We start from the raw sequence: 27,998 nt of genomic DNA on the forward strand, positions 1-27,998 counted from the left end.
CGACCTTCTAAGTCCCATCAGTGGGGACCCACTCTGCATGCCTAGCTCCAACGAATAAGACTAGTTATTTGTTATCAGCCGTCCGATGGACTATGATTATTACATCGGATTCCATTATGTGTTCTGAAAAGTAGTTGAAGGGGTTTTAAAGAGGATTCGTGATGGAGATGTTAGTATAAAAAAAATATATATATTATATCATTAATAACCATTTGAATTTCATAAAGTTATTGAGGAGCGAACAACACATTGTGCAGTCAATGACACCGTTGATGTGTGGCCAAGGGGTATTTATTTGATGTGATCAGCTTTTTTTTAAAGAACGCATATTATTTACAAAATATAACTAAATTGAATTTGGTTAAGACACAATTGAACCCAGTCAAATTATATTGATCAGTGACCTAAAAAATATTTGAAGGGCAGATTAAATCAAAATTTTAGAGTTGGAATGCAAATGGATTTTCCATTCAATGCTGAATTTTTGGCTCAAGAACCAAGAGGTATGTAGTGTTGGATGAAAATTTGTTCTATTGTAAAAGGTTGTGTTTCTATAAAACAAATAGATATATGGTGGGGTTGAAAATGAAACTTTGTTCTTCTTTTCGATAACATCTATTTGGTTTATCTATCACCTGAACCAAAAATAAGCTTTTTTTTTTTTTGTGCAACAAACCAAAATAAGCTAAAAGCAATGTTGTACACCACTTTAGTAAATGATTCCGGTTTACTCTAACCGAATTAGATAACCGGTGTACTAAAAACAAGAAAGCTGAACAATGCAGGGGAATGGAAGATGAGCATAAGGACGTTAAACAGTACATGTCAGAGAAGAGAGCATGGCTGACGAGTCTTGGCTACAGAGTATGGGGAGTGATGGGAAGCCAATGGAGCAGTTTTGCAGGTTGTCCTCTTCCCAAAAGAACCTTCAAGCTCCCAAACTCCATCTACTATGTGGCATGATCATTATTACACTGCAAAACTTTGATTTAAGCTTCTCGGACAAAGACAGAACACATAAACAAGAGAGAACGGTTGTGATTGTGATTCTTATTTTTGTTTTTCCCTTTCGTGTCATCTTATATCGAGAGATTTATGAATAAAAAAAAGGTTTTTGTTTTCAGTACTACCAAACAAACAAGTATGCTACAAGAGAGCAATCAAATGAAAATCAGGCACAATAAACCAATGATTTACAGTACCAACTAAGCAAAATGTTCAAATAAGTACAGCACCGTTATTTAAATTCCGTTTTTCCATAGATATCCAAAGATAATCAGATGAAATAATTTTATTTGCCTACAATCACAAATCTTTTTGTTATCTTACAAAAGTTTGGTGTAAACAAAAAACAAACTTGCACATATGGTGAAACTGAAACACTTATTTGTCCTTTCTCTACGTTTGCTGATCATAGGATGCAACTTATAACCAGCAATGGACTCCAAGAGCCATGTGTGACCAACGACCTTTGATCCAGTTTTGGTAGATAAAGCTTCAGCCTCATTTGCTCGTTGCCAAATGATAGTGACTTCTTCACCTAAACCACATCCAGGTGGAGGATCAATGTTGTAAACAACAACCGGTGATGATCCTTGGTCACCCACATTGTTGCTGCTTTCCGCGCCTAGCTCTTCCTCTGTCTCCAAGATTGTACCACCAGCAACTTTGACTAGATTTTGAAGGTCTTCTTTGTACCCTTTAAAGAAGTCTCCGAAGAAATAGAATTTCATGCCATCAAAGAGCTTTGGTTTCTGCTTGTCAATGAAAATAGCTCGTGAGAAATCCAAACAAAACACCTTTCATAATTTAATTTTCTTTATTATTTTGGTTTGTTTTATACTTACATTAGTTGCTGCTCTGAGTCTTGCAGTTTTTGGTCCATCATGACATCCTCGAGTGTCAATATGAATCTCAAATGGTTCTTCATCAACAGGTTGAGAAGCTTCAAGGCTTGCTTTCATCCCTGGAAACAATTACAGTTGTTCCATATAAAGATAAATATTTACTATTGGTAAGAGTAAAGAGCATATAAAATCCTGAGAGAGCAATTTAACTTACAGTATGCATTGATAATCCATTTGGCATTAAGGATACCCATAAGAACCTTCAAAGTTCTTGTACAAGCTCCATTCGAAGCAATTATGTTTTGTTTCTCGGGTTGTGTGGCATCTAATCTTAGCCGTTCAATTTTTTGAGATTCTTTTTAACTCAAAGGCTGAGATTGAAACTTTAAAATTTAATTAATTTATAGATATTAATTTGCAAAAGTTTCATTTTTTAGATTTTTTTTTTCTTTTCTATTTTTATTTATAAAATAAGAAAATATTTGATTTTACCGTATATAAATTTTTTAGATTTTATAAATTTGACTTTTGTAGTATTTTTTTATCTTATTTGGTTTATATTTTTCTGTTTCATAGAATTTTTACATGGTTTTCGATATAATTTTATTAAATATAATCAAAATATATCAAAACATTAAGAAAAATAGAAATATTTTCATTGTGAACATAAAACCAACAACATAATGTTTAGTTTATACATATATAAAAAAAAGAGAATGAGACTACTGTTCTAATTGAACTTCAGTATATATTTTTTGGTTGTCTACAAATATTGCTGTATTAGCATGAATCTGGTATATTCATTTTGCTACAACACACATTGTTTTAGACTAAAAAGGAAAGAAAGAAAGAGAGAACCTTGATCATATCGCTGCTATTAGCATCACGAGAACAAGGCAATGCCCATAGTTTCTTGCCCATATCTTCTATCGCAGTACAGCATCTCGAATACGCCTCCATATCTGCCACTCTCTTGTGATCCTGAAATAATAAATACACTATTTAGCTGACTTAATTGCAAAATAGTGTCAAGAGATAAATAAAGAGAGAGAGAGAGAGGGATCTGACCTCAAATGCCTTGGCAAAGAAACTCCAAAGTTCTCTTTTGTATTTCTGTTTCACTTCAGCGTTTCCAATGGAAGGTTCACAAAACGCGTTTAAAGCCCTGTTTGTTTGGTTGCCGCCGGTTTCAGCATCAGCGTCGGCGTTGGCGTCGGCGTCAGCGGCTGCGTCAAACTCGTTTATCTGATGTTCGTTTGGTTGCCGTCGATGCTGACGCCGACGCCGACGCTGACGCCGACGCCGACGCTGACGCCGATTGTTGTTCGTTTCGAAGACGCGGGAAATTTGACGCAGCCGCAGGACGCCGACGCATGACTCTGTTATTCTGAGTTACATCTTCTCCACCTTCCACTGTTTCTGTGTTAATGTCCCGATAATAAGGAAGTTAAAAAGCAGTTCAAAAACATCAGAGACAAGCTGACTCCATCCTCTAGAGAATGAATGCATTTTGATAATGAAATAATCACCGTCATAAGTTGTACAAACATGGGAGAGAACTGTCCAAGCGCGGAAAATGTATTGTCCTTGGCTTCTCCACCGTGGTCGTGCTTGCTAATCTCAAGTAGACGAGAGAGATCAAGTGCAATGTCATCTACACCAAGTGTCTGAAACATTTGAAGCAGAATCTTCTTAATTACATAGCACTTAAGTCTGCGTTTAAAAGAAACTTCCTTGAGAAAAAAAAACCCCAATCATAGGTACTTACCGGACCATAGATAAACACGCTTGATAAGAGGATAGCCAAAGCAAATATCTGACTACTGCGTGAAGCCTAAACATAGAAAAATAAAAACCAATTTAACACATGATGAAACTGATTATCCCTCCCTCAAGTAAATAATAGAAACTTAATTTTTAATAAGTGACTTGAATCTTTGATGAGATAAGAAGATGACTAACCAGTACACCATTTGAGTCATCCCCTTGGACATCAAGTAAGACTAAACTATATTCAGTGCCATCCTCTGAAATCCTCTTGAAAGGCTCAACCCACATCCATATATCTCCAGTGCATCATGGCCTGTGAAGAGCTTGAACTTCAAATCCAATGCTCCTGCTAACAAGCTTCACATCAAAATTCAAAATCAGACATTTTCTCAGCTTCAAACCTCAAGCACTAGAAGAAAAAAGCATCAAAAGAGACAAGTGAAGTTACATAACATTATCACATATACACAAACATTCATTTTGCATATTTTCTACAATGTTTCCCAAAACACAAAGCATATGATTCGCCGCATGCAAAACTGATCAGAAGTTGAAAATGGCAAAGTCACACTAAAACCCTAAAACCCTCAAATCAAAATGTAAGAAGGGAAACCTGATTCCAGATGAAGCTCTTGCCATGTTGAGCTTTTCCCAAGAGAGAGACAACGGCTACAGGACCCTTCAGCTTCTGAAGAGCGCCGATTGCTTCTGGGTCCGTCTTCAACTTCCCATTCTCATCTATGTATACCAGTTGGATGGCCCGACCCGTTTCCGAACCCGACTCCGCCCTTTGCTTTCTCATCTGGGTCCGTCTTCCTAGTGATGCTCGGTCACTGCAGATCCTCCTTCCACAATGGGGTTCCTCGATTTACTTAAAATAATTGAAAAAAAGTTGTGAACTTTTAGGCAAGTACAGTGAGTAAAAGGTTTAAACTTGGAAACGGTGAGCGAGAGAGAGAGACTGAGAGATCAAGGGTGATGTTATTTTTTTTGAGGGGTTTAGTTTTACTATTTATATTTTCTTTATTGGGCTGTAGTTATAAAAGCCCATTAGTGTAACCCCATATGTAGTAAATTTGGCTTTTGGTTGGATACACTTTTTGTTAACTATCATACACAAATACAGATTTCAAGAGCTATTCAATTACAAGAAAGTAGTTTTTTTTTTGTTCTTTATAATTGCTTTTTTTTTGCGATCATCAAACTAATCACATAACAATCAGTTACAAATTCACATAGGTTGAAACATTGCCAAATATATCAACAAATAATGCAACAAGGGGTGAAAAGGACAATTAAATAAAAGATTATGATGATTAACAACAAGACATCAATCAAAGCCATAACGCTCCAGCTTGTCTGAGATTAGGCACTAGATCACCATTAATATGAGCAGCCATCAGATCTTCCAATCCTCCAAACAACTTTCCTCCTATGCACACCACTGGTAATTTCTCTTTATTGATCACGGCTCTGCCCGATTCACTTATGATGATATTGTCGTCTTCATCAATCTCAACGACCAATGGGTTCACGCCATGTGTCAGTAACAATTGTCTCATCACGTGTCCCATACAGCAACCTCTTCTTGCAAACACCACCACGGCATTCTCCATTACTAATACGTTGCTTGATATCTTAGTGCTTAGAGATGATGGATTTTGTGGTGGTGATGACGATGTTAACCATGATAATGAAGATGATGATGTTTTATCTTCAGTCTTTGAACGGAAGATGCTATTGCCCGGTATGGTCTTCGTCCACGATGATTCGTATGGTCTTTTTGCTTTCTGCATTATTGATGTATGAGAGAGAGAGAGAGAGAGAGAGAGAGAGAGAGAGAGAGAGAGAGAGAGAGAGAGAGAGAGAGAGAGAGAGAGAGAGAGAGAGAGAGAGAGAGAGAGAGTCTTTGTTTAGTTGGGTTGCATTGGTAGGGGATTGGAAAAAGAATTTAATTATATAGAGAGTTTGGTGAGGTTTTTGTTTTGGGATCAACGTAAGCCTGTGTAAATCGTATTCTCATGGTATCCCAAGCAACGTCACCGGATCTAAAATAATACTTGTGATTATTTATTAATGTTGAGTGTATAAATCATCCTAATATCTTTAGACATTTTGTGATATCTTAGGTGTGAAAGACACATTTGAACTCGTTGTCGGAACTCGAATGCGACATCTCAATATTTAAAAGTATATTTATCATTATCTCGACGTAATGTAACTTTTTTTTTTTTTAAATTTCCATTTTATTAATAAAAACCAAACCAGAATTACAGAAGAAACTACAACTACTACTGAAGAAAACTACACAAAACTCAAAATAAACTAAGCCAAGTACCCAGAGGAGTTAGGGAGACACTAGAGACCAATCGCATATTGCGAGAGATGGGATCCAATCTGAGCTGCAGAGTTTTCTTTACTTCCTGAATAATAGCTTGAGTCGGTCTACTGATGTTTGTGTGAGCCCTGGAGTTTCTCTCTTTCCAAAGCATATATATAACTACTTGGAAAATCAGCTTGATGATAAGGAGCTTGTTTGGATCGGTCGTTGACGTCTTCAGCCAACGGAGGCATTCTTCAAATGGAGCAGGCGGATTCAGACTTAGCCGAGAGCAGAAGAAGCTTCAGACCTCAGCATTGTAAGAGCACTCAAAAAAGAGATGCTGCCTGCATTCATCAAATCCAGAACAGAGCAAACAGCTTGGAGAAATGTTTATACCCCAACTCCTCATTCTATCTCTAGTGGCTAATCTGTTCCATGCCACAAGCCAAGAAATAAAGGCATGTTTAGGAACTCTACCTTTGAACCAAACTTGCGCGTGCCAGTACACCGGAGGACTAGGAGGGTGAAGAACATTTCAAGTTTTTGCAGTAGAGAACTGATCAGTGGGAGACTCGTTTTCCATTTTCCATAGGTATCTATCATCAGTTGATGACTGCACTATTGGAGTGGCCGGTGGCAGACACTGCTTCAATAACGAGATGATGGCGTTCCTGCTTCGCGAAGCACTTAACCACCAATGTCCATTTCTTAAAGCATCAGCCACCGTTGCGTCTTTGTGCATACCTGAGACTGCAGGCCCTTTCTCACCAGTTAGATGAATCAGAGGTCCTAGTTCCGTCCAATTATCATACCAAAAATTCGCGTTGCTTCCTGTGCCAATCTCGCAAACCACAAAAGGTCGTGCAAGAGAACGTAATGTAACTTTTAACCTATTGTAATTCACAAAAATCAATGACTTGCACGATATAGTTTATTTTTTAAACAACCGATGACGACGACATAGTTAATGGCTTACGACAAGGCTGATGTCAACAGATTGTTTTAGTTATTTTGGACTTTATGGTTAGCTTATGGATGAATGCAAATCATTGTAATGCAGATCATCTCTATTTATTACGTCATGACGATATGACTTTTTCTGACATTAAGGTATATAACTCAACAACTAAACTTCCTTTTGAATCCTTTGTTTAGCCTTACATACAATCTCATCGAAAATGCATTGAATGGAAGGCGCAAAAGCCTTAGTTCATGATGTGGTAATTTCGCCAAGAGGAAGCAGCTGAGAAGAACGAGAAAAATGATCCTCACCATGGTAAAACCAAATGACGTTACGCTTTAACTTTACGAACCCGCAAGTCGTGCCTCTTTAAATTACATCGCGTGTTGTAACCATTTATTACTCAAACAATACGATCCAGTTAACTTTTTGTTTATCTCATTTGACATTCAATTTAATTATACATGACATCATAAAGAAGAGCCATCGGTTACACATACAAGTTAAGAGTTTTTACTTGGTCAAAATTTTAATTTTAAATTTAATCTTGACATCATCGGAAACTAGTCATCTCATAAAACTCCACACCGGCAAAAAGAAAGAAGACGTCTTCATCACGGTGGCACCGGCATATCGTCACTAAATACGAAGTAGGCTCATGGTGCCGTGCCCATACGAATGTACTTAATCTTATTTTTCCCTCCAATATAAAAAGTTGCCAACTAGTGCAGAAAATAAAATCTGAATAGCACAGTAATGGACAAATAGTCATGTGGTCAAAACACCAACCATGTTTTTGGAGGAGAGACACGAATGGAACTTACTATTTCCTTCCTTTTACTTCTTAGGGCTAGGCTCCAAGTTCATCCCTTGAAGGTTTAGCAAGAGATCATTGGAGCTTAGGTACACCTTGTTAGCTGACTGTGCAATGGTCTGAGCAATCTCTCTGGCAGCTTCAATCTTTCTCAGTGTTATGAATGCCTGATTGTTTGCAATGGCTTGTCCGATAAGTTGAGCACTTTTAGCTTCTCCCTGCACAACAAATCAACACACACACACACTCAATGCTTTTAGAAGAGACATCCCAAAACCTATGATCTCTGACATTAGATTGCAATTAAAGAGATCAAATATCCTTTACCTCTGCACGGATAACCGCACTTCTCTTGTCTTGCTCGGCCTTCTCCACAATGAACTTAGCCCGTTCAGCTTCCTGCGCAGCGACTTGTTTTGCCTCGATTGCAGCAGTGAACTCTTTTCCGAACGTGAGAGTTGTGATGGAGACATCATCAAGAGCAATGTCGAAGTTAGAAGCTCTCTCCGTTAGAATCTTGCGTATCTCTCTGCTCACAGCCTAGAAGAATGTACAAACACAGCTAACCACAATTAAAAGAAGAAAAGGAAAACTTGTACAAGAAGAATGTTGAGAGTTACATACTTCTCTCTGAGTGATCAGCTGGCTTGCATTGTACTGAGCCACCACAGCCTTCAGAGTTTCATGGATGATGGAAGGAAGAACCCTTTCACTGTAATTCTCGCCTAGGGTTCGGTAAATCTGAGGCAAACGGTCACCCATGGGACGAGTGAGAACTCTAAGTCCAATTTTCACCTGTGCAACAACAAACAAAAATATCAGAAACACAACATTTTAAGAAAAACAAAAACAGAGACACTATGCTATTTTCTGTTACAGCTTAATGTAATCTCCTCAGAAAGCACCTATGATTTGATTTCTCATTCAGTATACAGAAAATGAAGCACAACACAGCACAACAGGAAAAGGAGAAGACACATAGTCAGCGCATTCTCCATTTTTTTTTTTGTAAACCAAACGCACACAGACAGGTCATATACGGACATATATTACTCATAACATTCTAGCAAATAAACTGAAAATAAATCTCTAGCTCAAATGATATCCAAACATAAAAACTGATTTCATGCTGCAATTACGGATCTCAAAAATAAACTTAAAAATCAAGAATGCCTAGTTTAATCCATAGATCACATACATTCAGTAACAGCCTTTGAAAATGAAGCATGGCATATCTAATATCAAAACACACTAAAAGAACAAAAGCACAATAAAAAACAGAACGCATACCATCTGAAGGTCATGACTACCGGTGGTGCTCTCAACAAGATAGGGTCGTGCACGGACGTCATAGATGATTGGCCTCTCAAACCATGGCAACATAAAATGTGTTCCTTCCGGGTACACCTGCAAAAAAAAAACAACCAATTCCGAGAGTAAAACCTCTCACATTTTCAAAAGTAAATATTCTCATAGTCAACAAAAAAGATTTTAACTATTGTATTAGTTGGAGGAACAGTACAAAACCTTTTCCTTGATACCAGTTAAACGGTTGAACATGACAGCACGATGTCCACCCTCGACATTGTAGAGGCTATTGGTAATTGCATAGACACCAAGCCCACCAATAACGCTGACCTTAAGAAGCGCAGAGAGAGCTGGAGATCCTGGGACGTTGGGCACTTTGTTGAAACTCATTTTCTTTCAAGTACTACTACATAAAAAAACAATCAACAAGGAACTTACTACATTACCACAAATAGAAACAGTGCACGGAGAGAAATTTTATAGAATCGTTTTGTTCAGCAGATAACCCAAAGATCAAAACAACATACCAATAAATACAGTGATGATAAAAAAAAAAAAGGAGGATCCAAAGACAGAGAAAGTCACCTTAGCTAAAGCTCTGAATCGACGACGAAGTTAGGTTTTAAGAAGGAGATCACGATCGGGTCCCGTCGGCAAAGCTTAGGGTTTTAGAATTGAGAAGTGTGACAGAATGAAAAACAACTCTTCCGATACAGATCGTCTTCTTGTAATTTGGGTCGAATTGTTTAGGCCCATTACTAAATAACGCTTCGTTAAGCCCATTATGTCAGCTAGTTTTTTTTCTTTCCTTTTCGTCACAGGTGTGTGTTACTAAAAAATATGATCCATTAGATTATCACTTGTAACGGTAATAGATGCACATGGTCTAAGCAACACAGTCGCAAATCAGTGTTGATCCTCTCACTACCTTTAAATTTTATGGTGATTGAGATAAACCGGTTAATATATAAACTGCGGTTAATATATAAACTGGCTAACATTAATATCACAAACCAACAAAGAGTCTCATATGGTCCATATCTAGTAATCGCATGTTATTGTTAACTACAAGGTGTTGCAAATAAACGAAGACCATGTCATTGCATAAAACGTCATACGGTGAAGTGGTGGTAAAAGGGAGAAAAGAGAGACTATTTTTGTTCAAAGGGAATCTTTCACTGGGTCCTCGTGGCGAACTCTCTTCATTTGGTAAGCTTCCATCTCTTCCGGAGTCACCTGCGACCGTTAAATGAGAGAGATTTTGATTAGCGACCGTTTAATTTGAGAATATGATTCGATGCTACTAAGAGTTATCCTTACATCGTTGGTGTATTTGACATTGTATTTGCGTTTCCTCTCATCTTTTTCTTCCCTCTTACGCTCATCCTCCTGTAAACATCGTTATTTGCGTATCAGATATGTGTGAGCAAGACAGAGAAACGTATTGACATGAGAAAAATAGGAGCTGCCTTGTTACCTTTTTAAGAGCATTAGCAAGTGCCTCCTCGTTCAATTCCAAATCTTCAGGAACATCAGTTCCCCATGCGGCCATTCTCTTCTCTTCAACCTTCTTTGGGCTCTCTGTTCACCACAAACATCATTCAGTGTTTTAGTTAGCAAAGGCGTACAAACAACATGACAAAGACATATGCAGAAATGTGTGTCATAAGCCATTCCTCGAGAGCAGTTTCTTTTTCCAATAAAAAGATATACAGAAATTGGAATAACAAACAGAGTCCACAGTTTCTTTTTCCAATAAAAAGATATACAGAATTGGAATAACAAACAGAGTCCACAGCACAAACCTTCACAGGCTTCTTTGCGAGCAATGTTAGCCTTCAACAAATCAAGGGAAGCCTCTGCGGCCTCAATACCAGCAGAGCCTGTGCAGTAACTATTGCGAATCGTCTGCTGGCAACATCTATATCCCCATTGATGGTCTTTCCACCATGAGCCCCAAACACTAGTGTGATTGTTAGCAAGAACATCTTCTTCGTATTTGCTCTTCGGCAGTATAACCTCCTGTGTACAAACCAAACATGTCCAGATCAAGAATGAAATGGATTAAAACAAAAGCACAACATACCACAAGCCGTCCACATAGCTATGAGAAGGTGATTTAGTGAAGTCAAACATTAAAAACCGTACCTGTCCTTTTATAATCCTGCCTGCTCGGTCATACTCAACTTGTCTTTCGCTCTGTCCAAGCAAAAGCTCCATTGGAATTTCATCTTCTGTAGAAGCATTCCCGTACTTCTCCATGATTGTGTCCTTTGTCTGAGTCTTCAGTTTGTCCTTAGCAACCTTGAAATTCTTGTACAGCAACTCAGCTTGGGATGGAGCCGCTTGCATATGCATGTCCTGTCCCTTGTCAAATGCTGCCGATGAGTGCATGTTCATCTGTTTGAACTCTGCAGCTTGGCCACTGTCTCTATATTGATTATCTCCCTGGATAGATGGTAAGCAAAAAATATGGTTTAGTATCTTAGATCATCAGAAAATGGGATACAATAGCGATAAACTACAACTAACCGAATAAAATTTATCATTCGGATCTGCATCTGGAAGTGGGTCTTCACGCATGGATCGTGTTTTAGGGTCATAATGAGCCGAATTGATATCAAGGTTCAACAGGTATTTCGCTGTGTCTTCTCTAATACGCAGATTTCTGAAATCAAGAAAAAGATACATATCATTAGTGCATCAAATTAAAAAAAAAACCCATATAAACATGTGATAACATGATATTTTGTAGTTGTATTTATAAAGAGCAGTTCATACCTCACAGTTCCTGTACTACCACCACCAGTAGTTCGAACACGTTTTTCAACCTTTGCAAAGTCCATCTGCCTGCTCTCATCAACCTTTGCTTCATCGACCCTCAAGTCATCATCATCTTCTTCGTCCCCATCACTGGTTGCTGCATCATCACCTTCCTGGTTATTGTTCTTCTCCTCTAGTTTCTTAATCTGCTGCTCCTTGAGATACTTCTTTCGTGCATCCTCTTTTGCTTCATAAATGTCTACCACACGATGATAGGTTGAAGGATCGTACCCATTCCATCGGTCCCTCTTGCCATCATAGTCGAGTTCAAAGCTCTCGATTTTCTCATCAGGTGCAATGTTCTTGTTCGTGTACTTTGCTCCAATCTGGCGAGGTCTATCCATACACGCCTTTGCAGTATGCGTCATTGCACCGCAACTTCAAGAAAAGGGAGGGAAAGTTAGAACAAAACCAAAACTGAAAAAAATCATTTTATTCATTTGTTCAATCAGAGAGAAAGACGAACTTTTGACAAGCTCCCTTGCGGTATATTTCGGCTTGGTAGATCTTGGCACCTCTGTCATACCATGACTTAGTGTAATTGGGATCACTCTTCCAATTCCGTTGATGCTTAAGACTGGGCTTTTCAGAGTTGAGATACCATGGAGCAGAAGACATATACTGAGGAATGTGAGGATTGATCTCCTTTCCATCTTCATCTAGCTCAGCTGGTGCAAGGCCGGCTTTACGAGCTTCCTCTAGTTCGATTTGCTTCCTATGGTCTTCCCTAGACTTGAAAGCAACTGCAAAACCAACCACCAGAGGAACATACATGTCAGAAAAACATTCAAAAAACACTTGACAAGTCTACCCTACCATTAAGTTGACAGAAATTAACCAAAAACAGAAACAGTAAAACTAGTTAGAGACCAAACACGAACCCTATACTGTCTCTTACGAAAGTACCAAAACTGATTAAAAATTGACTGATGAAACCAAAATTCATCAGAAGGACAGACTCCATCGCAAATTGGATCTAACAAAAACCAAACTAGAGATGAAACGAAAACGCCAAAAGCAGTAAAAGCCCTAACTTTCTGATTACAAAAAGAGGTAAGTAGATAATCAGAACCCAGATTCACGACCACCAAATGGAAATTAAGAGCCAAAAGAGCGCAGCTTTCAAGAAAATCTGCCGAATTAATTAAAAAAATTGAACGAAATCGGTACCTGAAGCCGTAGCCATGGTTATACAATCGTCAAGCTTCGAATCCTCTCTGGCCGGCCACAAAGGAGAAGAAGTGAAATACTAAAGGGAACGCTTTTATAACTACCCCCAATAAGGCGGTAACTAACCGGCACCGTTTCATAAATTATAACTTCTTTTTTTTCTTTTTTGATAAATTATAATTGTACATGACTAACTATGAAGCTTAGTTAAATTTTCATGATTAGAGTAAAACACGTAGACAAAATTAGATAAATTCATTTCCCACACGATCGTCAAAAGCACGATGTCGTTGGAGGAGGAAGAGAAGGATTCGGAGGAGCACACACTCCTCGTGGTGCGCGAGGTCTCCGTCTACAAGATCCCGCCGCGAACCACATCCGGCGGATACAAGTGCGGCGAGTGGCTCCAGTCCGATAAGATCTGGTCCGGCAGACTCCGCGTCGTGTCGTGCAAGGACCGGTGCGAGATCCGCCTCGAGGATTCGAGCTCCGGAGATCTGTTCGCGGCTTGTTTCGTGGATCCGGAGAGGAGAGAGAACTCCGTCGCTGGATTCGTCGAGGTATTTCGTGCTGAGGATCGACGACGGGCGTGGGAAGTACGCGTTCATCGGGCGCGGAGAGGAACGAGGCGTTCGATTTCAATGTGGCGTTGTCGGATCACGACAAGTACGTGAGGAGGGAGAAGGAGAAGGAGAAGGAGAGTGAGAGTGAGGATCACATTGATATCCATCCTGCTGTTAATCACAGATTGAAGGTCTCTTCGTAAGCTTTAGGCATTAAGATAAGATCTAACTTGGAGAACTGCGGAATCTGATGTGAAATTGATCCATTTAGTTAGCATCATTTGGCATTGCAGTAGGTATAGTTTTTAGATTGCCACAGAGTTAGTATAGTTTTTTTTTTGTGCGTTGTGGAGAGATTATGATAAGTTAATATCACCACGTTCGGTTACCCTTTGTTCATTATTCCTGCTCTTTTACTCTGATCAATACTTTGTTACACATATGATAGAGAATGTCTGGTAAATCTTCATACTCACTATATATAATGACCGGATCATCTTTAAAGCTGCAGTTTTTATTTGAAAATGAGTTTGCATGTGACTCGAGTACCTTATCATATTTTTGTATGCGTATGGAGTGTTCTTGCTCATGATTTTGAAGGGTCTTGTCCCGCGTTATAAGTCGTCGTGGAATCAAACTTATGCTGCCAAAAAATATATATTATTTTGCTCTTCATAAATGGTTCAGAATCACAACCGTTTGTTCTAGCATCTCTTCCCAGTAGTAGATTGTGGTCTTTTTTTATTTTGTTGAGTTGATATTAGTTTATCTGTTTACGAAACTTAACTATGGAATCAATATCTTGCTAAAACGAGAAGAGCCTTCCTTTTTTTTTTATGCTTAAAAATCTATTTTTTACCTGCAGAAAAGTTTCTTATTTACTCAGTAGAACCTAAAATGATTCTTGTTTTTGATGGGTGGGTTTCAAGGAAGGTGAAACAATAAGAATCAACGTGAAGCCTAAACCTACTACAAATGGCACTGGGATGCTCTCAGCCGCTCTTTCAGGAAACGGCAAGTCTAAACCTCTACCACTTGCTCCACCACCAACTGCTGCTACCAAAACCAGGTCTCCTTTACCGCCTCCGCCAAATGATCCTCTCACTTCAAGGATTGCATCTGACACGGGTAACACAATACGCAGGAACGATCCTCTGTCTGATCTATCTCAGCTCAAGGTAACCAAAACCTTTTCGTATTAGTAGCATCTGAATCAACCAACAAACTGACATTTATATCACTGAATTCTCCATATATCTGCAGAAGAATCTTCCTTCAACACAGGGATCGGGACAGACCAAGTCGACAGGAGCTGCATCAGGTTGGGCAGCGTTCTGATCACACGTGAAATCTAAGGTCTTGGACTCGTCCGGCTTCATCTTCTTGTGACTTGAGAGCAAGAGACACTAGATACCAAGGCAGCAATATGAGTTTTTTTACATTTGTAATGTATGGTACTGGTAAACTGATGTTTGTTTCTTTGTAATCCCAGCACTCCCTGTTGTAATATTTTTATTTTCAGATCACCTTTGTTACATCTACTTGATGACGCAATATTTTTTTTATATAGAGATTATTATAATGTATTTCTACCTTTATAAAAAAATTTCATACAAAACAACTGTTTGGTCCGCACGATACTCTCTGGTTTGTCGACGAGTGACTATAATGACGTGGATTCAAATCATGTGACGTGGCTGAAACTGAGTGGTGTTACGGTGAACGAAACATTATTCAAAAGACCGTTGATTTGTGAAAACTAGGGGAAGGACTTTGTTCCACCTACTAATCGTCTAATCCTACCTACTAACTTTATCTTTACCGCTTGAGACGGCGAGAAAAATGGCGGCGAAATATCCGGAGACGACCAGTGATGATGCCATTAGAGTTAGCGGTATGGAGTTTTCTTATGAAGCCGATGATCCTATATTCTTCGATTTCAACCTCGATCTTCCAGCTGGATCTCGCTGCCTTCTTGTTGGCGCCAATGGATCTGGTACGTTGATCGATTTGTAGCAGGCAGAGATCACCGCTTGTGGTTTTCTGTTTTCATGTTTCGGTTTCAATAGCTCGATTAGGTTTCTTGCTTGCTTGCTTGCTTGCTTGTGATGATCATATATGAGACCGTAACTAGCTTGAGACATCATTTACAAAACTGTTAAAAAACTAAGCTGCTTGTGATCTTGTGGAATTCTTCTTTGTTCAGGCAAGACAACCTTGTTGAAGATTCTGGCTGGAAAGCATATGGTGGGAGGAAAGAACGTTGTGCAAGTTCTTAGCCGCTCTGCTTTCCATGATACTCAACTTGTTTGCAGTGGCGACTTGTCTTACCTTGGAGGATCCTGGAGTAAAACCGTTGGTTCAGCTGTAAGTATCCCCTTACTACTTTCAATAGAGACTAGTTACTTATCTAAGATTACTCAACTCCCTCTGATCTGAGATTAGCTTACCTTTTTTTCTTTCAATTCTGCTGAATTTTAGGGTGAGGTTCCTCTCCAGGGAGACTTTTCAGCAGAACATATGATATTTGGAGGTTTATATATTCTCTGTCCCTAGCTATGATATTCTTGAATTTGACTTGTTTTGTCTTGTTGTACACTATCTGCAAGCTTAGACTCAAGCAGATTATTCGTTTTTTGTTGTCCTACTAGTTGAAGGAATCGATCCGGTGAGAAGAGAGAAACTGATTGATCTTCTTGACATCAACCTTCAGTGGCGTATGCATAAGGTTTCTGATGGTCAGAAACGCCGAGTTCAGATATGCATGGGACTCTTACATCCCTTCAAGGTAAAAATTTAACGAATATGGTTTCAAAGAATCTAATCTCTCACATGTTCATTCTCAGTTATGTTTCTCATTTGGCTTTACTTAAAAAGAGTTATTAGTTTCTAACTTTTGTGTTCATGTCATTATATCTGACCTTAATGCTAATTTGATTATACAGGTGTTGTTACTTGACGAGGTCACTGTTGACCTTGATGTTGTTGCAAGGATGGATTTGTTGGAATTCTTCAAAGAAGAATGTGATCAGGTATGATCAACCATTTAAAGCCCATGTTCCTAAGTCTATATACGCTGCTTGCTTTCATCGTTCTATCCGTTGGTAATTGGAAACTTATACCTATTGTGCATTAGTAATGGTGTGCATTGATCTTTGACTTTTCTATATCATTAATGAACTCAGAGAGGAGCTACGATTGTATATGCAACTCACATTTTCGACGGGCTAGAGACATGGTCTACACATTTGGCCTACATTCAAAACGGTGAGCTGAATCGTTCATCGAAAATGGCAGATATCAACGAGATGAAAACTTCACCCAACCTCCTCTCCGTGGTAGAGTCTTGGCTCCGTTCTGAAACCAAACTTGTGAAGGAAAAGAAGAAGAAGGAGCCTGTGGCAGCATGGAAACCATCTCCATTTGATAACTCTCCTTTTAGGTCATCTAGACACATGGCTTACTACCGATGATTGGTAACTCTACGGATGAGAAAACATTGATCCTATATTTATATACATACTCAGTGGTAAGAATAAGGACTCAAGTCAAGGGACAAGTTCACATTGTGTGTTTGTTAGCCATGCTATACACTCTTGTGCTCATTGAAGAATATACAAGAACCCACATTCTCTTGTCTGATTTTTGCATACAAATGATTACTTGTTCTCATCAAAAAAAAAAATTCTCATCAAAAGAATATACAAGAAAATATACGTGTATGGTTCTGTCAAATAACATATTTTTTATATTGACTAGTAATCCATCAACACATCCGACGACATGGAATCAATAAAAGCTATATTTCCAGAGTTTGAATCGTTTGATTTTTGTTGTTATGGATTCATTTGTCTTATTGGAATGAAATTATGTTATTTGGAAAGAACTAACTAATGAAATTAGCAGTATTAGTTTTCTTGATTGTTTTTTGTCATATTCTTTACACTATTAGCATGGGAAGTGGCTCGTGTCTTTGGCCTTTACTACTTAAGTCAGAAACAACTATTCAAAGCCAGGATTAGAAGAACCATTTGGAAGAGCTGAATCTTGTAAACTGAAGATTATCTGTGTGTTTTTAATATATAATTTGAGTGAAGATAAGGTTTAACAAGTGTGACAGATGGTGATGGAGTCATCAAAATGGTGGTGGATTGGAAATCACAACACGGATAATCACTCCAGGATATACCTCAGAGTAGCTGGCAGGCAGCTCCAGGAGAACGATCTATATGTCATCACTCCATTGTCGATCTTTTTAGCACAGGATGTCAGGATCTTTGTATAATCTTTCACTGCAATCTGATACACCTATAAATATCACACTATTACACCATATATAATCCTTAAAGTGAGTGTTATACAACAACATACAAAAAGGGGGTTTCAGTTCAATAAGCTTTTGTGATCATGAATGGAATCAAGAGATACAACAAAATGTCATCAGAAGCATCCAAACCAAGCCCTTTTATTTTATTTTTTTAACACAACTTCATTAAATTAAAACCAGAGTAGTTAGTTGAACAACACGTTACACTTGCTTAGAAAAACAACAACAACTTATGCTAGATAATAAAGGTGGATCAATTGACACGTCGGTCGTGCTCAGTTGTTAAGCCGCCTGTTCAGCTCTGCCGCGATGGCTGCTCTAGCCTCATTTGTCCGCTGCAACAACAAGGCCAACTGGTCATTGTCCAGTTTCTTAACATCAGGATCTTTGGTGGCTCGGAATTGGGCCATGGCATCCCTTGGCTCATTACCATGCTGTCCTAGAACGCGGCTCTGAGTTGCAGTATCCACGGTTGGTTTCACGTCCTCAACTTGTTTTCTGTCAGCCATTTTTGTAACCTTTTTGACAAGATAGAAAATAGAAGAACCTTGATGAAGAAAGATCTATAATTCAAACAAATCTAAAAGTATCAAATATGTATGGTATATGCAACGTTAATTGAAGGTAGAAAATTCAAACAAAATTATTAATATGTTGGTTGAAAAGTAGAACTTTACCTCTCTCAAGACTTTTACGAACAACAGAAGACGACTCCTGAAGAGTGAAGAGCAGTTTATGTAGAATTCCTGAACAGTAAATAAAACGAAAAAGTTTATTTTATAGAGAGACGAGATGTCGAGATTCATCCAAAATTTATTATAGTGGTTGAAGACATTTAAGAGGGTTCATAATGTAAAATGTTAATATAAAATAATAATACTAATAATATCTATTTTAATAACTATTTGAATTCCAGATTTGTTAAGTTATTTAATATGCAACTATACCAAGTCAACGAGATGTTATGTTCAACATCTTTTAAACCGTGTCTCAAAATCTTGAATATTGTCCAAAATATATACAAGTGGGATCTGAAATCTTAGTTTTGAAACAATAACTCACATTACGAGAATAAAATTAAACTCTAAGTATCTGAATATATACGAAGAAGAAAAAAGAAAGCTTTACATAGTGGGATCTGAGATCTTAGTTTCGAAACATTAACTTACATTACAAGGATAAAATTAAACTCTATCTGAACCTACATTTTACCTCTCTCAAGTCTGACTCTTATAAAATTTTAGCAGAAAAGAAAAGAAAAAGTCTGACTCTTATAAATTACACTGTTATTTATAAATAGTACGGCATGGGCATGTAACTTGCTGCCGAAGTACAAGCGGAAGATGAGAATTAATAATCAACAATCAATACAGTGAAGTGGAAACCTACCAAATAATAAATAAGCCTCATGGCTCTTGACCTGGCATGGGGTTGGTGAAGACAGGCTGATACACAGTACTAGGAAACTACTCCCTCCGTTTCGAATTATATATCGTTTTGGAGCAAAATTTTCGTTTCAAAATAAGTGTCGTTTTATGATTTCAATGCAAAATTTATTGACTTTTTAATATAATCTATTTTTCTATTGGTTGAAATCTAATTAGGTGTATTGGTAATGATGTTTTTATCTAGTAAATATACAAAATTAAATGTTTTATTAATCTGTGTGCCGAAGTCTAGAACGACAAATAAATTAAAACGGAGGGAGTATAATTTAGATACTAGGAAACTATAATTTAGATACAAGGAAATTTATTGACGGCCAGTATTATTCAACCAAACAGCACAAAATACTTTTGTTATTCATAAATGCATCACAGGTACTGATTTGTGAAATTAGGTACAGCCTGTGTCCAATCGAGTTAGGTTCAAGTTGAATATAATTTCATTTTTTTTTATTTTGGTTATGAAATTTAGCTCCATTGGAATATTTTTAAAGTCCGGTTTAGATTCGATTTAGATTTCTCTGGTTCGGATATAGTAATACATTGCAATTCATTTGAATCCATTTTGTAAATTAGGCATAGGTGTTCAAGTGTCCAATCGGATTTGGTTCGGGCTGAATTAAGTTTCATTTTTTGGGTTATGAAATTTAGCTCAATTTCAATTTTTTAAAAGTTTAGTTTGGATTTGATTCTGATTTTATTTGGTTCGAATACAATAACACATCACAACCTAGTTGAACCATTTTAATTTGGATTTGATTTTAATAATAATTTTGGTTATCCAAATACTTATTTTTCTCGAAAGTACACAATTTAGTTCACAAAATGAAAAGTTTAAACAATTTTCATTACCAAGATCTCAATGACATGATTAAGAAGTAGTTTAAACAATTTTCATTACCAAGATCTCAATGACATGATTAAGAAGTGGTTATTGAGAAGATACAAACATAAACAGATTAAATTAGCAACAAACATGCAACTCTATAAATGTAGAAAACAGAATTTCAAAGCATACTTCTTTGTAATCAAATTTCAAATAAAATTTTCAAAATTTTAAAAGTTTATAATACCAAAAATATAAATTTTAATTGGATTTGGATCTGCATAAATATTTTCTAAATTTATATTTTATTTGGATATCTATTTGGATTCAGTTTCAAATTCAAAATACCACAGAGAAGATTCATTCCGATAATTCTATGAGTTCTAACCAAAACATTGCAAAAAAAAAATTGGTTTGTGTACAAATGCACCACTTACACATAGTAAGAGCATTGTTCGGAATTAATATATACATAATGGGATATGAAATCTGATAAGTTACATTACCAAAAAGAAATATTAACTCTAATCAGGGATTATAGTTAATATTTTGATCAGACAGTACATATCTAAAAAAAAACTCTAATCCGAGATTGTCTTAGGTTGATCAGACAGTACATAATAAATTTTTAAACTAAGAACCGGCTTGGCTGCTCTCCTCTCAGTTGTGGAATCTTCTGAGCTTTCTTGAAACTGCGAAGGAGTGAATGAACATCTCTAGCGTTCAGCTAACCTAGAGATCGCTTCCTTGTTGTTGTGGCAAAGAAATTACCAAAACAGAAGAAGATGGTTAGACTAAGTGCTAACTTAAACATGGCCTACATTGACAAGCTTTTTACCTCTTTGTGCTGCCTTGCCATTGTTCCAATCTTGGTCCCGAAGTTTGGTCCATCAAAGCCACCAAAGCACATGATATATTTGAGTGAAGGTAGGCCAGGTCAACAGAAGTCATACCCTCAAGCTCTCTACTTTCATACTCCTGTGAGAAAGAAATAGAACCCCAAAATAAATGTAAAATAAACAGAGACAAGACTTTAGCAGAGCAAGAAAAGTGGGGCTTATTATTACTCGTGGTTCAATTTTGACTATTAATCAGATAGACAACCAGGTTAATTTGACTGAATAGCCTTGGTCCGAACAAATTAAGCCGTGATTCAAATGCGTGTTTCGTATGAATTCTGGTCTAGTTTAGAAATGATTTTGAGACAATGGTTTCGACAGAAAAAGTTTATGTCTAACAAAGAAAGATCCTTGTGTATTCTTTGATGTGATTATGTCTAGTTGTGTGTTTTAGAATCAACATTGTATCGTGACACTATAAAGTTTTATTTGATGTCATCATAATCGAAAATATATCATAACCAAGAAATTGTAGTTTAGTTTTGATGCATCATAATCAAAGATTTATCATAACCAAGATATTATAGTAACTTTTCTGATGACTATACATTAGCTTTTTAAGCAAAAACTATGTGTTTTTTGACTATGAATCAGATAGACAACCAGATTAGTTTGACTGAATAACCTTGGTCCAAAAGATTAAACTGTGATTCAAATGTCTGTCTCATTTGAATTATGATCTAGTTTAGAAATGATTTTGAATAGGATAATAGTTTCAACAGAAAAAAGTTTCTCTCTAACAAAGAAATATCCTTATGTATTCTTTGATGAAATTATGCATAGTTGTGTGTTTTAGAATCAACATTGTATCTTGACACGATACAGTTTTATTTGATGTCATCATATTCGAAGATTTTATCTAACCAAAATACTCTAGTAACTTTCTAACCACTATACATAGCTTTTTGAGCAAAAAAAAAAATACTTTTTGAGCAAAAAATGTGTTTTTGAGCAAAAATTATGTGTTTTTTTAGCAATTTAAAAAAAACAAATGAAGGTGAAATCGATGGTATCTTCATGGAAACATAGTCAGAACAAGTTAGCTATTGTGATTAACAAATGATCTTCAAGGATTAATGCATAAGGTGATTAACACTTGCAATCTGTGGATACAGTTTTTCAAACTATTGCATATGGTGATTAACACTAGAACAACAAGATTCATACACACCACAAACTAGAACAACAAGTTTCATACATACTACGATTAGACACTAGAACAACAAGTTTCATGCATACTACGATTAGACACTAGGACAATAATTTTCATGCATACTACGATAAGACACTAGAACAACACAAGTTTCTACATTTACACATGAACAACAACACGTGGCACTTGTGCTTAGAAGAAAAAAAATAACTTATACTAGATAACCAATCAGCATGTTGGTCCTGCTCAGTTGTTACCACGCTGGTTCTGCTATGCCGCAATGGCTGCTTGGGCCGCATTGGTCTGCAGCACCAACAATGCCAATTGCTCATCATTAAGTTCCTGAACATTGGGATCCTTTGTTGCTCGGAAGCCAAGGGATCCCAGTGCTCATAATCATTCTGTCCAAACACCCGAACCGCTGAAGAAGAAGCATATTGTGCTCCAGTCTCAGAGATAACAACCGCCGCCACTCTCGTACCAGTTTGTTCACGTAGTTCACGTGCCTTATTATGACTGAGGTCTATCGCTGACATGGCACACACATGGCGCCGAGTTATATCATCCTCAATTCGTTGCATGTGTTGCATTGTGTTGCAAATCTAGAAATCAGAAAGACAAGTTATGTTCAAAATTTACAGACCGGAAATGTTACGTCGGGATCCATGGTATATTGTAATATATTTTTGAACAGAGTCACAAAATCTAGAATCTTGTCTAAAATATATAATAAAAAATCGCATTGCTGGAAAATATATAATAATCTAGAATCAACATAGCAACATAAACATGAATTCGAAAATATTATCACACCGAAAAGGTTGAGAAATTGGAATCAGTCTAGCCTTTGACTATTATCAAATAGTCTTAGACAAGCCATAGATCGTTGAAGCAACGAGAACAGATCCAGGAGTTTTCATCGCATCAGACACCCAATATCACTGAAAATAATGGAAAATGAATACAAATCATCCAAAGCGAGAAAAGTCACATGATTTCAACTCTAAGAACATCTTCAAATCCACTCTATAATTTACTGTAAAATAAAGTAATGAAAAAAATGATTGCTCCATATAGTTGACTAAATTGTGGACTTTTCTCTGTTTCGAATACGGCAATACATCACAACCTGGTTGAACCTGTTTTAAATTTGGATTCGGTTTTAATTTAATTTTTTTTTAAAATTTAAACTTTGATTATCCAAATACTTGTTTTTACTCAAAAGTCCACAAAATTGAAAAGTTTAAACAATTTTCTTTAGAAAAATCTTAATGACATGATTAAGAAGTGGTTACTAAGAAGATACAAACATAAACAAATGACATCAGCAACAAACAACTTTATAAACGTAGAAAACACACATAAAACCGGTTTTTATTAAAAAGGACATAAACCGGTTTGTGTTAGTTAGTCAATTAACCACAATAAATCAACGGGTGTAATTTCGACTTCATCTGAGGTAAGGAGTTACGAACTTGGTGGAAATATAATCACCTGATACTAACATAATAAAGTTTTTTTGGATGAGACATGAGAGGATGAAAATATAATCACAGATTCACAAGGCAACACTCTATTCGATAACATTGGTGGAAAGTAGCTAATCATATTTATTTCGATAATGGTTTGAAAAGGGGTCTATGATATTTTATGAAACAGAGATAGCGAAGTTGCTTGTATCATTCATGGTACTTGTTGAATTTCTTGATCCCTTGTTGCCAAATCGAAATAAAGGTACCCATTTTCTTCTTCTCTAGTGCTAATCCAATATCAACTCCGTTACTCCCATCTCTTGACTCGGAGAAGGCAATGGAACCACCAGTTTCAATGTGCACCAACTCCATTTTGCAAGGCTTCCCTAACCCAAAATCCATATCATATAGTCCTAGTTTAGGAGCTCCTGCAATGGAAGTTGGAAAACGTGACATGACCCATTTACGTACTCCTTGTCCCCAACTTGGTGCTGTTTTCAACAAATCGCTTGATAACATCTCTTTGATTCTCCAGGTGATTGCGTCTGAAGCAACCAAGAATCCTTTTTCTCCAAGCAAGTCTCGTTTCTTGACAGATACGATACCAGGGGCCATACAGTTTCCAAAGTATGTATCTGGGATCGGTACTGTGAACTTGATACGATTCCTGCAATCCACATTAATCATCACGTTGAAGACTTCTTCTTCTTCTTCTTCTTCTTCTTCTTCTTCTTCTTCTTTGTCTTCCTCTGTTTCACTGCTGTCTTGAACAAGTGTCTTGATCAGGTTCACCCAGGTGAAAGCTAGAGTCACCGCAAAGGTCGAAACAGGAGATTGATCCTCAGACTGCTCTGTAACCCAGCTCTTGAGATTGTCTACCTGATTCCGGCTCATTGTAAAAGAAGCTCTGACCATGTTCTCAGGCGTGGGATGTGAGTTGTGTTTTCCAGAGTTTTGGCTCCAAAACCGCTCCAGATGTCCTGCGGTTACTTGGCATGGATCCTTGATAATGTTTCTGCAGCTGTGAGTAGGAAGAGAGGGTAGGAGAAGCGTGGCGGGATCTCTGCCGTTGGATTTGGTCAATGACATCCAATACTTCATGAAATGAGTGAAAGCGACTCCATCTGCTGCAACATGTGAAGACGTGTTGCCTATGCAGATTCCTCTTCCAGGGAAGATTGTGACTTGTATCACCATCATTGGCCGTGTCTGAATACCTTCCGGAGATACATGAGGAGGAGGTAACTTGGGCAAGAAGTCATGCAACACTTTGATGTCTTTAGGAGAATCGGTTATGAGAAGGTCGAAATCAGTTCCGAGAGACTCAGCTACTGTGAAAAGAAGAGAGTCTTGGCCATCGTTGTTGTAGCGTAAGTAGGGAGGGTCAGGACGAGGTGGGGTGATCAGGTTACCGGCGTAAGGGAAGAAATGTTGGAGAGTGGTGGAAAGTGATTGTTTGAGGTTAGGGAGGTAATCTTTGAGGAAACATTCAGTTGAGTTTTGGTAAGAATAGAAGAAGAGAGATTCGCCGAGTGGGAGAGTGAGCCACGGTGCATCAAAAAAGGTGAGAGGAAGAGTGGTGGATGGAACGGTGCCCTTCAAGGGAGAGATGTGACTGGTCTCAATGATGTTAAGATATTGAAAATGAGCCATGGTGTGTAAGTTTAAGCTGGAAACGTGTTAATGTTCTTTTATTAAGGAAAAGAGTTCTGTGTATTGAGCGTTGAACCCCCGGGCAAGTAAAGTTGTGTAGTTTTTTGATTAGACGATCTCTCATGTGCCCCAACCTCCACAACCACCGTTATGTTTGGTAAGTTAATTATAAATGTGGGTAATATGGGCTGGAATGTTCATAGAATTGTATATTGGGCTTCCATACTTAAGGCACACTATATAGATTAGGCCTAGATGATGTTCTGTGGTGGGGCTATGCTTAGTGATTGAGAGATCTCATTTGATTATAAAAGAAACATTACCTTTTTCTTTTTGTCAACAACATTACATATTGTTGCCTTTAATTACGTTTTGAAGAAAAGTTTTGTACATTGCAAAGGGAAAAAGGTCCAGAGGAAAATATAATCACTGATATTTGTTTAATTGTTTACATATCTCGAAATTCAAGCTGTAAAAAGGACACATTGAATGAAGAGTGAATGTAATGAATGTTTTTATTTGGTGTGGACCGTCTTCTTCTTCAAGCTCATGTCACCTCTTTCTTTCTATCTAAGCGCCGCCAAACGCTTCTCCAGTTCATCGATTTCAGAACTACACAGATATATCAGAGTTTTGATTTGGACACTGAAATATATAGATATGCTGTAGTTGAATTATAGATAGAAGATGATACCATACCTGCTGCTGACATCTTCTGCATCCTTTCTCCCAATTTTACCTCTTGGAGCGGATGATAACTGCAGATGGATCAAAACAGAGTCAGAGAATCAATCACATCACATTGAAGGAACCAATGCATAAGAGAGTAGATGGTTAAAACAAACCTGTGATGCGATATCAATGCCGATTTCATCAAGAACCTAACAAGTAAAACATAAAAAAAGCCTTGTTAATAGACCTTTGAAATCAATATTGATAGAACTGAACCTATGGGGGAAATTGTACCTGGTTGGTCAGATCCTCTGTTTCGTCTTCAGCTTCATCATTGTCTAAAGCATCATCTATGGAATCTGACATCATCTCAGTCTGAACACCATACTCATTAGTCCGAACAACTATTTTTCAGTGTGTCATCATGGTGTTAAAAGAAGTCAGATGGATTGAAACAACTTACAGTCATGTCCATTTGCGCAGACTGCTTTTGGAATTCTCTCATAACCTTAGCCTGTTTTGCTGGATCCATATTCTGGAAACATCAGAAAAACATCTACTTAGATCTAAACACCCAAAAGTTGTACTGGATTTAAGTCTCTTTCCACAACAAGAAGACCATCTAATGACTCCAGGGAAAATCTGATGTGTGTTAAATAGGAATCAGACCTTGCTCATAGCTGTCATAGCCTTAGTGGCACCTTGGATTCCTGCAGCAACCGAAGTATGTGCATGCATAGCCTAAACCACCAAAGTTTCCAATAGTCAATTTCCCAGAACAAGATTATGAAACGAGGGAAAGTTAGAATCATCAGACCTGTGTATGAGTAGCTATGCCTCGCAGTTGAGCTCGGCTACCTTGTAAGTTAGCTATCTGCTGCTTTAGCCGGATCAATTGCCGAGCAAGAGTCTTGGTGGCTCCCTACATTAAAAACAGAGGATATAAAACACATCAAAAACTAGATGATTTTACAGAAGCCAATCATAACCCTGTAATAAGATTTGATAATCCGAGAAGGAATGCTTGAGGAAACCTGTACCTCATTCCCTGTTTTAGCAGTTCTTTTGATCTCGAGAAGGAGCTTTTTCTCCTGTCATATTCGTACAAGAAAGAAACATATATAGTATGTGGGAGTTTGTATATAGAAAAACAAAATGAATGTTAAAAACATTACTTCTGATTGCAGAGAAGAGATTTCCTTTTCGATTCCTGAAGCATCGGTTGATGAGAGACAACACAAAAATAAGGGAACTTTCATCAGTTTGAGAAGAATTTATTTATATGTACATTAACATAGCTTATTCAGTTGAGACACATATGGAACTTAGTAGTTTTTTTTCCAATGAATGAAGAGAAGAAGAATACTGAATACCTCTAGTAGCTTGAGTCATCTCTCTCTTACTCTCCCTAAGCACTTCTGCAATTCAACCAGAAAAAAAACAATACATTCAGATTCGAAGAGACATCAAATTCTATACACATTCTCGATCTCAGACGAAACCTAAGCCAGGTTCCAGAAGAAAAAAAACATAAAAATAGGAACATCACGAACTAGCCATAAAACTACAGAACAATTCAAAAACTTTTAATGAACCCGAAGAAACCACATCTGATCAAATTCGATATATGTTATTTAATCAATCAAAGAGAGAAAAAAATACACAATCCGGTGTGTGTAAGAAGAGAGGAAGAGCTGGAAGATCAAACCTCTGGGATTAGGTTTCTTGGAGAAGATGTTCATTGTTTCTCTCTCCTTTCTTCCTTCCTCTGGATGTTGGAATCTGATAGAAATTTGGAATTGTGATCGAAGATAGGTCTCTCAAATCTTCACAACACGGAGACGGAGAGACTTTGGCTTCCACGGACTTGTGAGAGAGAAGGATCGCTGGAGGTCTCTCTCTTTTATTTTGCTTATAATCGATTACGTAATTTTCACATTCCAGCTTGTATTATGATATTTGGTTTTACTGT

The 27,998-nt window shown here is 37.5% G+C and overlaps 9 protein-coding genes and 1 pseudogene across 12 annotated transcripts; 2 read left to right on the plus strand and 8 right to left on the minus strand.

Moving 5' to 3' along the window:
• Positions 1–1,271: 1,271 nt before the first annotated feature.
• Positions 1,272–3,219, minus strand: LOC108822023 (BRCA1-associated RING domain protein 1). 2 transcript variants are annotated; one of them, XM_018595036.2, is made up of 5 exons: positions 2,916–3,219; positions 2,706–2,828; positions 2,062–2,218; positions 1,848–1,966; positions 1,272–1,754 (listed from the first exon to the last, which is right to left on the minus strand). In XM_018595036.2, exons 3-5 carry the CDS (start codon positions 2,099–2,101, stop codon positions 1,326–1,328), a joined length of 588 nt encoding a protein of 195 aa, XP_018450538.1. In that variant the 5' UTR covers positions 2,102–2,218; positions 2,706–2,828; positions 2,916–3,219; the 3' UTR covers positions 1,272–1,325. The 2 variants fall into 2 exon arrangements, with proteins under 2 accessions (XP_018450538.1, XP_056849322.1); XM_056993342.1 differs by lacking the exon at positions 2,062–2,218.
• Positions 3,220–4,811: 1,592 nt separating this feature from the next.
• LOC108821432 (monothiol glutaredoxin-S13) lies at positions 4,812–5,487 on the minus strand. Its single transcript, XM_018594473.2, has one exon. It carries the CDS (start codon positions 5,411–5,413, stop codon positions 4,952–4,954), a length of 462 nt encoding a protein of 153 aa, XP_018449975.1. The 5' UTR covers positions 5,414–5,487; the 3' UTR covers positions 4,812–4,951.
• Positions 5,488–6,475: 988 nt separating this feature from the next.
• Positions 6,476–7,023, minus strand: LOC130498739 (uncharacterized). The gene is made up of 2 exons (XM_056992302.1): positions 7,019–7,023; positions 6,476–6,830 (listed from the first exon to the last, which is right to left on the minus strand). The coding sequence occupies exons 1-2, from the start codon at positions 7,021–7,023 to the stop codon at positions 6,476–6,478; spliced, it is 360 nt and encodes a 119-aa protein (XP_056848282.1).
• A 551-nt stretch (positions 7,024–7,574) lies between these two features.
• LOC108818885 (prohibitin-2, mitochondrial) lies at positions 7,575–9,744 on the minus strand. 3 transcript variants are annotated; one of them, XM_056993340.1, is made up of 7 exons: positions 9,609–9,729; positions 9,243–9,429; positions 9,006–9,122; positions 8,340–8,510; positions 8,043–8,255; positions 7,726–7,933; positions 7,575–7,642 (listed from the first exon to the last, which is right to left on the minus strand). In XM_056993340.1, the coding sequence occupies exons 2-6, from the start codon at positions 9,411–9,413 to the stop codon at positions 7,739–7,741; spliced, it is 867 nt and encodes a 288-aa protein (XP_056849320.1). In that variant the 5' UTR covers positions 9,414–9,429; positions 9,609–9,729; the 3' UTR covers positions 7,575–7,642; positions 7,726–7,738. The 3 variants fall into 3 exon arrangements, with proteins under 3 accessions (XP_056849320.1, XP_018447336.1, XP_056849319.1); XM_018591834.2 differs by having other exon boundaries at positions 7,575–7,933; positions 9,243–9,426; positions 9,609–9,744; XM_056993339.1 differs by having other exon boundaries at positions 7,575–7,933.
• A 257-nt stretch (positions 9,745–10,001) lies between these two features.
• On the minus strand, positions 10,002–13,166 carry LOC108818916 (pre-mRNA-splicing factor SLU7-A-like). The gene is made up of 9 exons (XM_056993338.1): positions 13,017–13,166; positions 12,313–12,589; positions 11,805–12,224; positions 11,556–11,691; positions 11,172–11,471; positions 10,829–11,045; positions 10,501–10,604; positions 10,344–10,412; positions 10,002–10,259 (listed from the first exon to the last, which is right to left on the minus strand). The coding sequence occupies exons 1-9, from the start codon at positions 13,030–13,032 to the stop codon at positions 10,185–10,187; spliced, it is 1,614 nt and encodes a 537-aa protein (XP_056849318.1). The 5' UTR covers positions 13,033–13,166; the 3' UTR covers positions 10,002–10,184.
• An 80-nt stretch (positions 13,167–13,246) lies between these two features.
• On the plus strand, positions 13,247–15,165 carry LOC108819138 (uncharacterized protein At1g03900-like; annotated as a pseudogene).
• Positions 15,166–15,342: 177 nt separating this feature from the next.
• Positions 15,343–17,221, plus strand: LOC108819015 (ABC transporter I family member 19). Its single transcript, XM_018591999.2, has 6 exons — positions 15,343–15,575; positions 15,786–15,946; positions 16,061–16,112; positions 16,231–16,367; positions 16,525–16,611; positions 16,765–17,221. Exons 1-6 carry the CDS (start codon positions 15,422–15,424, stop codon positions 17,050–17,052), a joined length of 879 nt encoding a protein of 292 aa, XP_018447501.1. The 5' UTR covers positions 15,343–15,421; the 3' UTR covers positions 17,053–17,221.
• Positions 17,222–18,016: 795 nt separating this feature from the next.
• On the minus strand, positions 18,017–18,725 carry LOC108820900 (uncharacterized). Its single transcript, XM_056993343.1, has 2 exons — positions 18,584–18,725; positions 18,017–18,424 (listed from the first exon to the last, which is right to left on the minus strand). The coding sequence occupies exons 1-2, from the start codon at positions 18,710–18,712 to the stop codon at positions 18,182–18,184; spliced, it is 372 nt and encodes a 123-aa protein (XP_056849323.1). The 5' UTR covers positions 18,713–18,725; the 3' UTR covers positions 18,017–18,181.
• Positions 18,726–23,762: 5,037 nt separating this feature from the next.
• Positions 23,763–25,375, minus strand: LOC108821934 (coumaroyl-CoA:anthocyanidin 3-O-glucoside-6''-O-coumaroyltransferase 1-like). Its single transcript, XM_018594928.2, has one exon. It carries the CDS (start codon positions 25,352–25,354, stop codon positions 23,909–23,911), a length of 1,446 nt encoding a protein of 481 aa, XP_018450430.1. The 5' UTR covers positions 25,355–25,375; the 3' UTR covers positions 23,763–23,908.
• Positions 25,376–25,759: 384 nt separating this feature from the next.
• LOC108821178 (vacuolar protein sorting-associated protein 2 homolog 3) lies at positions 25,760–27,931 on the minus strand. Its single transcript, XM_018594222.2, has 11 exons — positions 27,735–27,931; positions 27,400–27,444; positions 27,202–27,236; positions 27,067–27,117; positions 26,844–26,948; positions 26,696–26,767; positions 26,490–26,561; positions 26,321–26,401; positions 26,200–26,235; positions 26,054–26,112; positions 25,760–25,966 (listed from the first exon to the last, which is right to left on the minus strand). Exons 1-11 carry the CDS (start codon positions 27,766–27,768, stop codon positions 25,921–25,923), a joined length of 636 nt encoding a protein of 211 aa, XP_018449724.1. The 5' UTR covers positions 27,769–27,931; the 3' UTR covers positions 25,760–25,920.
• Between the last annotated feature and the right edge of the window lie 67 nt (positions 27,932–27,998).

Source organism: Raphanus sativus, chromosome 8 (genome assembly GCF_000801105.2).
Source record: "Raphanus sativus cultivar WK10039 chromosome 8, ASM80110v3, whole genome shotgun sequence".
Classification (NCBI taxonomy): Eukaryota; Viridiplantae; Streptophyta; class Magnoliopsida; order Brassicales; family Brassicaceae; genus Raphanus; species Raphanus sativus.